This window comes from Vicugna pacos, chromosome 9 (genome assembly GCF_048564905.1).
Source record: "Vicugna pacos chromosome 9, VicPac4, whole genome shotgun sequence".
Taxonomy (NCBI): Eukaryota; Metazoa; Chordata; class Mammalia; order Artiodactyla; family Camelidae; genus Vicugna; species Vicugna pacos.
In genome coordinates, this window is record NC_132995.1 from 8,625,092 (window position 1) to 8,638,560 (window position 13,469).

Consider the following 13,469-nt stretch of genomic DNA (forward strand, 5'->3'; position numbering starts at 1 on the left):
AACTTATATATTTTCCTAATCATATTGTATTCAGATGCTACACAATATTCTGTAGTATGGTTTCATCACATTCTATTTTTTATTCACTGTTTCAAATAATGTGGTATTCAGTATGTTTTTGCATAAGAAATGTCAAGAAAGATATCCACCAAAGTTGTTAAAGGTTAACTTTTGGAGACTGGATCAAAGACCTTTGAGTTCTTTGTGTATGTACGCATGTATATGTGTTCAAAATTTTACATCAGTGTAGTTCAGATAGATTCCTTATGGTTGGATATTTTAAATTAGTTCTACTCTTTTACTATTGCAAGCCCTTGCTTTGAGCATCATCTCTAAATTTTTATACTCATTAATAGTCTTATAGTCAAACTCATCAACCACTAAATTTTCTGTGTTTTTTAGCCATGCGTGTACAAGGATCTTTCTCCTTTTGGCCCCAAAGACTGCTCTCTCTGGAGGCCAGGGAGAAAGGCCTCAACTAACTGGTTCTCTTCTCTCTCTCATTAGATGTGCTGTGGGAAGAAGGCAAGGCAGCCTTAGAGCAGCTGCTCAAGTTCATGGTGCACCCCGCTATCTCCTCCATCAACCTGACCACAGCCCTGGGCTCCCTCGCCAATATTGCCCGCCAGAGGCCCATGTTTATGTCTGAGGTGATTCAGGCTTACGAAACCCTGCACGGTAGGTTGGTCCCCTCCCCCTCTCCTTCCCTGTCCACTGGCCAGTCCCCTCTTCCCTGAGGAAATGTGAGCTAGGTATCAGGCCCCCAGGGGATTCATCATCAATTTAGTAGGTCGTGGACACAAGGAAGGAATCTCTAGAATAGACCCAAATCTTTCGGTGATTGCATGTGAAAGAAATCTGGTTCAGAGCTGGCTTTAATATTGAGATATGTGTAGGTGAAATGACCTGATGTCTGTGAAGGACTTTAAAATATTCCAGCTCTTCCCCTTTCTCCCTAAAAAAGCAGGGAGGATAGATGTGCCAAGGTCAGCAAAATATTGTTGGTGGGTACATGGTGATTCATTAGACTTCTCTACTTTTGTGTGTATGTGAGAACTGAAGTCTGGAATTGAGGCATGAGTGTGTGCACACCATGAATCTGTCTCCATCTCTTGGCTCTTATATGTCTCTTTCCATGTGGTATCAAAAATGGCCCCCAGTTGCTCCAGACTTCCATTCTGTCTGCTTGGCAACCTCAGGAGAAAGAGAGTGTCTCGTTCCCAGTCATTCCAGCAGAAGTCCAAGGACTGATGCTCATTGTTTCTGATTGGCCAGGAAGACATTGTGAGCTTATCTCTGAACCAATCACAATGGTCAGATGATTGCAGTGTTCTTACTGGCCTTGAATCTCTTGCCCACTTGGACTGAGAATGGAGCCAGGGTGGTTCCCTCAAAGGAAAATAGGGGTGTTGTTGGCTGAGGAAGTGGGGAATGATGCTGGGCAGGCAACATTACAGGCATCCTCTTTCGCTGTGGAACAGGGAAGGCCCACATGTCAAGGTGATTGTTAGACATTAGAAAATCATTCTGGTGTCTGGGGCCAATGATCAACTGTTTTAGAAGTTCATTTGGGATGTTCTGGAGGTGAAGGGATAGCCTTCCCCAGGGCAAGCATGTTGGAATTTCCAGACCAGAGATGGAGGGAGATGAGACTTTATGTGTGATAAACAGGAGGGTGAGTTTTCTCTTTGTTTTAAGGTTGACTAATACTGAAGGAGATCTCTCAAGGGTTTTGAGTATCAGCTTGTATGGGGGAAGGGCATGCATTAGATCTGAGAGTGAAGGAATTTTTCTAGGATATGCCTGCAACCACTGCCCAAGCCCTGTCTACAGCATGAAGCTCTTGCTACTTTCCTCACAGCCAACCTGCCCCCAACGCTGGCCAAATCTCAGGTGAGCAGCGTGCGTAAGAACCTCAAGTTGCACTTGTTGAGTGTGCTGAAGCACCCAGCCTCCTTGGAGTTCCAGGCTCAGATCACCACCCTGCTGGTAGACCTGGGCACACCTCAGGCTGAGATCGCCCGCAATATGCCCAGTGGCAAGGATGCCCGCAAGCGGCCCCGAGACGACTCAGATTCCACGCTCAAGAAGATGAAGCTGGGTGAGCTGAGGAGCCTAGTCAGGCCTGGGAGGAGGTGGTGGCAGGGAGTGGCCTTGTGAAATGTTAAATTATCTACAGGAAACTGTGAGCTGAATGTACATTATAAATTATATTGTATAAACCTGATGACATATAATAAATGATATCAAAATAGAATCATTAAAGTATATAATATACTTAAAAGTAATTATGAACTACTTAAATTATAGAGAGGAATAAAATGAAAATAGTCTGCTTTTTATCTGTCTCCCCAAAAGTAGCTGCTCCTCAGGTGCTAACACTTTTCCTTTCAGAAATGCCTTATATGTATGGAGAGTTCTCCTTTCCTGTGTTTCATTTATAAATCAGTTTTCTTTTTGAAGTAATTTTTTAATGATTGTATTATTTATTAATAGTGTCAACCATGACAGTCTTCCTTACTCCAAAATTTTTTAAAAATCAATCATGATTGTTTCTAGAATATTTATGAATCAAGGTTTGTTTGGTTTTTTTAATTGAGAAAAAACTTATTTTGATATAAGGAGTGAGGTAGGGATCTCTAAGCATACAAAGCAGAATGTTCTGTACCTTATTTGTTCAGCAGTCATCTTGGAGCTCTTTCTGTATCTGCACATAGAGATCTACTGCATCCTTTTAATGGTGGCATAATTTTCTGTAGAGCTCATGGACCACTTTAACCAGTCCCCCTGTTGATAGATGTTTCATTTGTGTCCATTTTCTTTAAAGTATGAATATTGCTGTAGTGTACAGTCTTACGTGTCCAGTCATCAGACAAATTCCCAGTAGTGGGATTGGTAAGGTAGAGGGCTTGTACATTTAAAGTTCTTTTCTGTGGACCAATTTTATTTTTCTATTACTTTAAAGTTTTTATTTTGAGATAATTTTGAACTTGCAGATATTTTAAAAGAATAGTACCGAACACTCCTGTTTACCCATCACAAGGTGGGATCGCACGATACGTTTAGTTGTCATGTCCCTTGAGTCTCCCAAATCATTTCTTCAGCCTTCTTCTGTTTCATGACCTTGATGTTGTGAAGAGTCCAGGACAGCTGTTTAGTAGAATGTCCGTCCTTTGGGATTTGTCTGCTCTTGCCTCCTGATTGGATTCGGGTTCTGGACTTCTGGCAGGAACACTGCAGAAGTGATATCTCCCACCTCCCCCGTGTGTTATAAGGAGGTACATGATGTCAGTTTGACTCATTATTGGTGATGGGAGTTTGATCTCTTGGTGGAAGTGATGACTGCTAGCTTTCTCTAGTGTATAGTACCTTTTTCCCTTTGTAAATAATAAACTGAGAGAATTACTTGAAACTATATGAAGCATCAGTTCCTCTTCAAACTTTCACCCAGTGGTTTTAACACCCATTCATGATTGTTGCCTGCATCTATTATTACTATAATGGTTATAAAAGATGTCCTTCTACATTTGTTACTTGGCATTATGCTGTAAGGAAGAGTTTTCTTTTCTTCTCCCTTCTTTATTATCAGTGTGGACTTGTGAATTCTTGTTTATTGTCTGGGTTATAATCCGTTACTCTTGTTATTCACTTTGTTGCTCAGATTGCCTCATATTTAGCAGTGGGAGCCTTTGAGCTGGGCTCCTGTGTCCTTTAATGTGTCCCATAAGTTTTTTTGAACATTTCTTATTTTCTGGCGTAACAACATGTTCTAGACTCATCTTGTACTTTCCTTACTGCAGTCTTGGAAACAGCCGTTTCTCTAAGGTGCCCTGGTTTCTCTTAAACAGGGAATAGTTTCAGAAATCAAGATTTGAGCACTGAATCCATTAGTACTGGACGCATTTAAATTCTTGATAGCAGTTTTCCTAAAAACTGCACCAGTGTACACAACCCCAGTGGTGTGTGAGGGCCAATTACCCTCCTCTTACCAGGCCTGGACATTCTGTAAACTCTGAGTTTAAACGGTTTTCTGGGTTTAGATTTGCTTTCCTGCATGTGTGTTTAGCTGTGCATTGTTTTACAGTTATTCGCTCTTTGAGTTTCTGTGTAGTGCCCATTCTATTGCGTTGGTCAGCCTTTTGTAATAGATTTGTATGTGCCCTTGGTTAATGCAGGGTATCAGCTGTTTGTTACATGTGTTGACAACTTTTTAAAGACGGTAACATTTCATCATATTTTTGCCTTAATCTAGTTAAATTGTCACTCTTTTGAACATCCCAGTTTTCCACTTTTATAAATACAGCTTCAAGGAACATCTTTGCACATAAACCTTTTCCTCTAAGGTTCGTATTATTTTTTCCTTTGAGCTAGAACCACTGTACTTGTATTCAACCAGCCTGCTATTGTGTGCCATGTGTCTGTACAGTCAGTGCCACAGTGAACTCTCTACACAGTTTACTTTAATCAGTGAGTAACCTTTTAAGGTAGATATCTAAATTGGAATTGCTGTGTCAAAGAGGTGTGCAAAATTAAAATTATGACCTGTCAAATTTCCCTTCCAAAAGGCTATACCAGTTTATATTTCCACCGTCCACACCCCTACTAACAACTGTCACTACCAACTTTTTATTTTTTTGTCAATCATACTGGTAAACTTGCTGGCTTATTAGGATTTTTGTACATTTTCCTGATTCCTGGTGAGGTTGAGCACTATTTCAAAGATAGATGTTTTTAAACAGTAAAACTCTGTGAAGTTATTAATTAACTTTTTCATCTTTTTGGATGCGCTTAGCCAGGCTGAGATGGCTTATTCTCTTGCCCTAGATGAGGAGAACTGAGGCCTAGAGAGAGGCAGGTGGTCCCCAGGGCCGCACGGCACAGAGGTCTCTGTCTGCCCCACAGCTCCTACTTGCTGAGGCCGAGGAGGCAGGACCACCTGGGGTCCCTGCGAGAAGGGGAGGACTGGCTGCTCTCTCTCGAGCCAGCATCTTGTCTCCTTCTCTGTTCTAGAGTCCAACCTGGGGGAAGACGACGAGGACAAGGACTTGGAGCCAGGCCCCTCAGGGACCTCGAAGGCCTCTGCCCAGATCTCCGGTCAGTCAGACACAGACATCACAGCCGAGTTCCTACAGCCTCTGCTGACGCCCGACAACGTGGCCAATCTGGTGAGGATGGGTGGGGCTGTTTCCCGCAGGGCAGGGAGGAAGGCTCGCTAGTGTTTTTCCTGTCCCTCTGCTCCACACTGCCCACCACTTCCAGATGACATCAGATCTAAAACACTTTTATTCTCAGTGTTGGGAGGGTGCTGTCCAGTGAGCCCTCCTCACCTTGAATGGACCTTTTCTTGGATGATCTTTACTCCTTCAGGTGGTCATTTGTCACCACCCCCAGTAGTCCCTCTGGGTGGTCTGAGTCTCCATCCAAACCCACTCTCACTCTCCTCTCCTTTGCAGGAAAGGTCTGTTAACTGGAGAGTGAACTCCAGGACTTGTTTGCTAAGTGGTGTGGGATTGGTGTTGGTGGGGTGGGGTGACCTGCATTTTCTTCAGATTTTTAAAGCTGTCCTGCTCCAAAGTGAAAGAACCGCTGGTTTGAATTGATTGGGGTTGGGGGTCTCACATCAGTCCTTTGGCTATAGCAGCACCAGACCTTTCTGTTGGGTGCTCACAGAGAATGCCTCTTCCCTTGTTCGGCAGCAGTCACTCACAGCTTTCCCTTCTCTGACTAGAGGCTACTAGTTGTTGGGTGATTGAGGTGGCGAGAAGGAGTTTTCTCATCAGCTCATATCTCTTTGGTGAGCTCCAGGCCTGGACATGAGACCACCTCCTGCATCTTTCTCTCTTTGGATGTTCCTCAGGCACCTGTCAAAACTAAACTTGTGAAATTTCTCCCCAACCAGTCTTCTACAGGCCCGTGGCCCCTCTGTACTCTTGGCACGCATGCTTCTCAGTCTCCAAGCCACAAACTTAGGAGTTAAACTCTTTGCCTCTCCATCAACCCCCAGTCCTTCCCCTCTTCTCCATCCCCAAGGCCCCTGCCCTGTCCAGGCCCCACCCTTTCATGCCAAGCACCACCTGCTTGCTCCCTGGCTCTGCCTTCCACTCTCCCTGTGGCAGCCAGAGGCATCTTTCTCAAGTTCAAGTCCTGACACCTCCCTCCTCAAATCCCTGCCAGGGCTCTTCATTTCCTTCCAGATAAAATTTAAATTCAACTTGCCTCAGGCCCTGTCGGATGAGCTGCCATTAACTTGTTGTACCTTATCTATCCCTGTCACGTTCTGGGAAATTGTCTGATTGTCTTTCTCAAATTACTGGCATGAAGTTGTTCACAGGATTCTTTTACTTTTGTAATGCCTGTTGTCTCTGTAGTAATGTGCCCCTTTTTTGTCCCTAGTACTGCATCCTTCCTCTTTGTTTTCTTCATTCTTGCTTGTAGATTTGCTTGTTTCCTTTCTTTTTTTTTTCTAAAGGTTATACTTCGTAGATTTGCTTGTTTTCAGTTATTTCAGAGAACTGATTCTAAAATTTTGTTGATAGCCTTTTGTAACTTTTTCTGTTTTATTTCTGCAGTCTTTTTTCTTTCATGTTACTTTCTTTTCATGTTTTTCCCCAAAGTTTGAAGTTAAATACTCGGCTTATAAGTTTTCAGTCTTCCTTTCCATTGTAAGCATTTAATGATCTCATTTTCCAGCTAAGTACCATTTTAGCTGCATCTTACGCATTTTGATTTGTAGTTATTTCCTTATCTTTTTGTTCTAATTATTTTATTATTTAAGAATATGCATTTAAACTTCCAAGCATGTAGGGAGTTTGAAATTATCTTTTGTTACCAATTGCTGACAGATATGGATGTGCTCTATTAGGATACTGAATTTTTTTTTTAGCTTATCTGTGTTTTTCTTCACTTAAATTATTATTTTTTATTCTGATATGTTTTTTAAATTTATAATTTTTTTACTTTTTGGAGGGGGAAGTAATTAGGTTTATTTATTTATTTGCTCTTAGAGGAGGTGCTGGGGATTGAACGCAGGACCTCGTGCATGCTGAGCATGTGCTCTAGTTCTTGAGCTACATCCGCCTCCTGATGTTTTTTTAAAGTCAGTTTCTGGTCCATATTACACTCTTCACTGAACATCCTTCCACTCTCTGGACAGGGTACCAGCTCTGCTGCCTCTTACCCTTCCCCCATGCTGTTTCTATACCTGAAATATGTATACACACACACCACCACCACCACCCTGCCCATGCAAGACTTCACTCCATGTCAGTCTGATTCTTGCCCTTCTCTCATTTCTCAGCCTACGTGCCCCTGCCCCAGGGAGCCAAAGCCATCCCTGGCCTTCCTAATGTATTTCATGGCACCCTTTACTTCCTCCCTCGTAAAGCACATTGCAGCAGTATTCATTTTCTTTCTGACTTCCCCAAGAGTCTGAGCTCCATGGAAGCAGGCCTAGGTCTGTCCTAGTCACTGCCGTTTCCCCAGCATTGGCCTGGGCTTGCAACAGATGCCTGTTGAGTCAGTGAGTAAAGAAAGGCTGCTTTTCCTGGGCATCCCGTAGGTCCTCATCAGCATGGTGTACCTGCCTGAGGTCATGCCCGCCTCCTTCCAAGCCATCTATACCCCAGTGGAGTCAGCAGGCACTGAAGCCCAGATCAAACACTTGGCTCGGCTCATGGCCACACAAATGACAGCCGCAGGACTGGGGCCAGGTGAGTGTCACACAGAGCTGACCTGGGCCAGGGGTTTAACTCTGGCCACTGGGTTCACCTTGTTGGAAGAGCACTTCTTTGTAGTGGTGCAAATGAAAATCACATGAGATCTTAGGTGTAAATAATTACGGGTTCCATAGATGGATTGAGTGCTCAATATTTACAGGCCCTGGGCTTTAAAATCCAACAGACCTGGGTTTGAGGTCTGAGTTGGACCAGACTACCTCAGCCACTTAATAGCTATGTGTCTTTGGTCAAGTTACTTAACCTCTCTGAGCCGCAGGTGGTTTCCCATTATAACACTACTATTGAGGTATAAATTACGTACAGTGAAACACACAGCTCTTAACGTGTACACCTTAGTGAATTTTCACAAAGTGAACACACCAGTGTAACTACCACCCAAATGGAGAAGAACTATTACTAGCACTCTGGAAATTTCCTTATTCCTTTCCAGTCAGCACTCATGACATCCCCCCTCCAGAGACAACCACCATTCTGGTTTCTGTCTCCATAGATTAGTTTTTCCTAGTCTTGAACTTCATATAAATGGGATCATAGTGTGGCTTTTTTTTGCTCAGCATAACTTTTTGAGGTTCATCCATGTTGGGATGTGAAGCAGTAGATTATTTTTTATTGCTCAGTAGTATCCCCTTATGTGACTAGGCCACCATTTGTTTATCCACACTCCTCTGTTGATGGACCTGCGGGTTATTTAGTTTTTGGCCATTGTGAATAAAGCTACTGTGAACATTTGTGTACAAGTGTTTTGATGAATGCATGCCCTCATTTACCTTGAGTAAATACCAAGGAGTAGGACTGTTGAGTTACAGGTTTGGGTATGTTCAGTGCTATTAGAAACTGCTCATCAGCCTTCCAGAGTGGCAGTACCATTTGATACTCCCACCAGCAGTGAATGACATTTCAAGTTTGAGCCTCGATAGCTGTATTGCAAAATGGGGATGGAAAATGTACCTGCTCCAGAAAAGACATTTTGCAGATTGAAATGAGCTTTGTGTGTGTAAGCCTTAGAACAGTGGCTCCCCTTGGAGGGGAGCAGTGGGGCTGACGTGCCTGGAGCCCATTTGCTGCCTCTCCCTCAGGCGTGGAGCAGACCAAACAGTGCAAAGAGGAGCCCAAGGAGGAGAAGGTGGTGAAGCCGGAAAGTGTCCTGATCAAGCGACGCCTGTCAGCCCAGGGCCAGGCGATCTCGGTGGTGGGCTCCCTGAGTTCCATGTCCGCTCTGGAGGAGGAGGCACCCCAGGCCAAGAGGAGGCCAGAGCCCATCATCCCTGTCACGCAGCCCCGGTGAGTCCCCTTACAGGTGCTGGTACTGGACTGAGGGCCTGGTTCTTGGTATGTGTGCATGAGAGACAGACAGGCAAAGACAGATAAACAGAGATTGGTCTGGACGACGGTCTGATTCCAGAGTCAACACCACAACCACTAAGCCTTAGCCATTGTTTTCGTTTACATCCAAACGCCCCCTTACGTATACCTAGAATTGGGATGATAGTATCTCTCTCCAAGGGTGGGGAGAATGAAATGAGTTCACAGTGGTGGTTAGATGATTAAATTAGATGAGTCTTGGGGTGGATGGTGATCATCATATAAAGCACTTAGCATGATTCCTAGCATGTAGGAAGTGCTGCTGGTTACTGCCATTGTCGTCCCCGTTACCCGCCTTATAGACCACCAGATCCAGCCAGTCCCTGCCCTGTCCCCAGCCAAGGCTTGCCTGACCTACTGCCCCTCCAAGCTCTGTCCCCCTTGCTCCCTCCTCCAGTCACACCAGCCTCTTAATAGCTCTTGAATAGCCAAGCAGGTCCCCGCTTGAAGGCCTTTGCATCTTCTGTTCTTTCTGCCTGGAAAGCTCATCCCCCAGATATTTGTGGGTCTTATTCCGTCACTTCATTCTCCTCTCACACACTGCCTGCTCTATAGAGCAGCCTTCCTTGAGATACCGTTTACAAAACCAAAAGAGCATTCTCTTCCTTCTCGTCCTGCGCCCTGCCGTGCCTCAGAGTCACAGGGGAGTTGGAGAGACAGCACTGGGGGCAGGGGGTGGGGGTCTCTCTATGGCCTGGGGTGGGCCTGGGCTCCAGAAAGGATGTTCTGAGTCACTGTATCCCTGTCTCTACTCTTCCGTGTAGGCTGGCAGGTGCCGGAGGGCGTAAGAAAATCTTCCGTCTGAGCGATGTGCTGAAGCCCCTGACTGACGCCCAGGTTGAGGCCATGAAGCTGGGCGCTGTGAAGCGGATCCTACGGGCTGAGAAGGCTGTGGCGTGCAGCGGGGCTGCCCAGGTGTGCCCCGTCCCCTCAGCCCAGCCTCCAGTCCCTCTCCCCAAGAGCCTACCTCACATCCCAGCAGAGGGACGATCGCTGGGGACAGCCCTCCCTGGCTCCAGATGCCAGCTCTTCTCCAAGCCTCACTCTGTCCTCCTGCATAAAGTGGAGATGATAGCAGCCGCTCCACATAGGTGACGAGGAGGAAGAAGTGTGTGCACGCGCGTGTACTCTCACTCAGCGCGGGGCCGGCAGCGAGCAAGAGCCCTGCAAGCGCAGGCTGCTGGGTGTTCTTCTGCTTCCTCGTGGTTAACAGTGTTCTTGTTCTTGTTCTTTAGCTTCAGACACACCTGCTTTAAGTCCTGACGCTACCACTTGCTTGCATTGCAACCTCAGTCAAGTGACTTTTACCTTATTTTTTTTTAATTTATTTTTAATTAACCCAATAGTATATGAACATACTCTCTCTGTTAAAAAATATTTCCAAGCCACAGAGGTATCATAGGTCTTTGGACCCCCACCTGCATGCCATCTCTTCCACGAAGGTGACCAATCCAGAGGGGAGGGTATAGCTCAGTGGTAGAGCACGTGCTTAGCATGCACGAGGTCCTGGGTTCAATCCTCAGTACCTCCACTAAAAAACAAAGAAACCTAATTACCTCCCCCAAAACAAACAAAAATAAACAAATTAGGGAAATCCTTCAAGATCTTTTTCTGCGTATTTAAGTATGTAGACGTTACTTCTAGAAACTTAGATATTTATATTTTAGATACAGTTTAGATGTTGATAATGTTGTATTTTAGATATATATAATTTAAGTATTACTCCTAGAAATTTTAGATGTTACTGCTAGTTTTATTCTGATGACTGAATTTTTTTTCTCCTTCTTTATTTTTTTCTTCCATATAAATGAGACCTACTGAGAATAAGATTCTTCAGCTTTCCTTCACTTAACACTGGGTCTGCACTCAGGGTCCCTGAGGCTGGGCAAGGCATGATCGTGGGGTGCTTGGGATTGCCAACTCCCACCCACCCACACACTCACTCTTCTGTCAGGTGCGCATAAAGATCCTGGCTAGCCTGGTGACTCAGTTCGACTCGGTCCTGAAGGCTGAGGTCCTGTCCTTCATCCTGGAGGATGTGCGGGCCCGCCTGGACCTGGCCTTCGCCTGGCTCTACCAGGAGTACAACGCCTACCTAGCAGCTGGTGCCACGGGCACCCTGGACAAGTATGAAGACTGCCTCATCCGCCTGCTCTCCGGCCTGCAGGAGAAGCCAGACCAGAAGGATGGGTGAGGGGGACAGCCCTGCACCCTCCTGTCCCCAAGAGTCCCCCTCCTGTGTCTTGCCTTTCCTTTCTGGTTTCTGACCACCTCCCTCCTCATCACCTACCGAGTCAGCCCTGCCTGCGCCCACCCCGAGTCTCCTCGCTCTCCCCACTCTGCATGCACCAACAGGTAGCTTCAGTGCAGGCTCTGGGTCACGCACCACTTCCCCAGCTCTGCTGCTCGCTCTCTGCCCTGTGTCACTCACCCTCTTGGCCTCCGTTTTCTTATATAATATATAATAAGTAACAGTACCTGCTTCAGAGGCTTGTTGTGGAGGTGACTTACCATCACTGTCTCTTGCCAGAATCCATTCTGTAGCTTCCTGCTTATCCTGGACCTCCAGCCTACCCATTCTCCACACAGCAGCACAGGAATTTTATAATGTAAATCCTGTCTTGGTATTTCCCCAGTAAAACCTTCCATTGTTCTCATGAAAAAAGCAAATTCTTACTCTGCCCTGTGAGACCTGTGTAATCCATTCCCACCAACCTCTGTAGCCTCTTTTTTTTGCCTCTCTGCTTTTCACTGCCCCAAGCTATAGCCGCACTGGCCTTCAGTCTTCTGTTCCTTGAGCATGCAGAGTTCAGGGCTTGGCACTTACTGTTCTTTCTACCTGGAATGCTCTCCGCCTTACTTCTTGCGTGGCTGGCTCCTTCTCGTCTACCGGTGTTGACTGAAGTATCATAGCAGCCTTTTGTGGCCACTCCATCTCTAACAATACCCTTTCCCACCCCATTCCCCCTGTCATTCCCTCCCACTGCTGTATTAAAAAAGCTAGGGGGGACATTTGACAAAGGGGAGGAACTGAGTTTCCAAAAGGTAGTCTCTGCCCAAGTCAGTTTGAACCCTGCTCTGTTGTTTCCAAAGCTCTGTAACCAGGGGGTTGAACAAGCTGTTTGTGACGGGGAGCCCTGTCAGTTCTGTGCACCGCAATCAGCAGGACAGGGAAGGGGGCCTCTCCTCTGCAGCTGTTCCCTGTCCCTCCCTCTCTGGCAGGATCTTCACCAAGGTTGTACTAGAGGCACCACTGATCACTGAGAGTGCCTTGGAGGTGATTCGCAAGTACTGCGAGGATGAGGTGAGGACGGGTGGCAGCTCTCCCTCCATCCCCAGCACTGTGGTGCAGGCAAGAGTCCTGCTTGCTGCAGCCTGTGGAAGGGGGCAGGGCCCTGTGTTGGGTGGTAGGGTGGAATCTGAAGGGTGCACAGCCTGGACCTTGTGGTGGGAGTTCTGTGAGGGACCTGGTGCTTGTGTCCAGTACAAGATCTGACTGAGGCAAGGGAGACATCCCAAAGACACACCGCAGGTACCTTGAGCTTTGGTTGCCCTCCTTCCTGCCGCAGAGTCGCACCTACCTGGGCATGTCCACTCTTCGAGACCTGATCTTCAAGCGCCCGTCCCGCCAGTTCCAGTACCTGCATGTTCTGCTAGACCTCAGCTCCCATGAGAAGGACAAGGTGATGCCCCACCATTCTCTGCTGGGCTACACTGAGTCCTTCCTCTGTCCTTAGTAACCAGTCCAGCCTTTTCCACGTTCCCCTGAAAGTTTCTGGGCCAAATGCCCTCCTTGCAACAATGTTTTGGTGGTGGTGGTGGTTTTTCCATTTACGATGGTATGAAGCTACCAAGAATGTACACATACATACACATACTCACCCCCCAGGAACGGCAGTCCCATTCTTGCTCTTATTCCACCCATGTTGGTGCGCCCCTCTTAAGGCCTGGTGCTGTGCTAGGACCTGGTGGGCACTGACCAGGAGGGGAGCCAGTGTGACCTTTCAGCCGGCAGTTGCAACCCTGGTGGCTGGGGAAGGGTGGTGCTTTAAGGAAGGAAAAGGGGACATGTGAGCCAAGACGTGAGTAGTTGGATGTGCCCTGGACAGAGGGGACAATGTGTGTGCATGTGTGTGATCAAGAGGGCCCTCGGTCCATCCGTTCTCCAGACTTTTGCCAGCTTCTTTCTGGTGTCTCGTGTTCGTTCACTCAGCAGACCCTCACGGCACACACTGTAGGTTGACCCTCTGGTGCTCTTGGGGCCAAGGTGGTGCCCAAGACCGACCGCTGTCCTCGTGGCTCCCAGCAGAGGATATCTTGAGTGAAACAGGATATAGCCAGCAACAGGCATTCCAAAAAACAAAAAGCAGG

At 46.5% G+C, this 13,469-nt stretch overlaps 1 protein-coding gene across 3 annotated transcripts in view; it reads left to right on the forward strand.

The window, feature by feature from the left end:
• SYMPK (symplekin scaffold protein) overlaps window positions 1-13,469 on the forward strand; it is a 33,874-nt gene that overhangs the window by 8,822 nt on the left and 11,583 nt on the right. For 2 of the 3 annotated variants that reach the window (XM_006208541.4, XM_072966822.1), the window contains 9 exons: window positions 508-678; window positions 1,862-2,101; window positions 5,011-5,165; window positions 7,559-7,709; window positions 8,813-9,017; window positions 9,863-10,013; window positions 11,053-11,288; window positions 12,321-12,402; window positions 12,668-12,781. In XM_006208541.4, the coding sequence (XP_006208603.3) occupies window positions 508-678; window positions 1,862-2,101; window positions 5,011-5,165; window positions 7,559-7,709; window positions 8,813-9,017; window positions 9,863-10,013; window positions 11,053-11,288; window positions 12,321-12,402; window positions 12,668-12,781 (1,505 nt within the window). Of the gene's footprint in view, window positions 1-507; window positions 679-1,336; window positions 1,501-1,861; window positions 2,102-5,010; window positions 5,166-7,558; window positions 7,710-8,812; window positions 9,018-9,862; window positions 10,014-11,052; window positions 11,289-12,320; window positions 12,403-12,667; window positions 12,782-13,469 lie in introns of those variants that run through there. The other variant, XM_072966823.1, reaches the window with a different exon arrangement.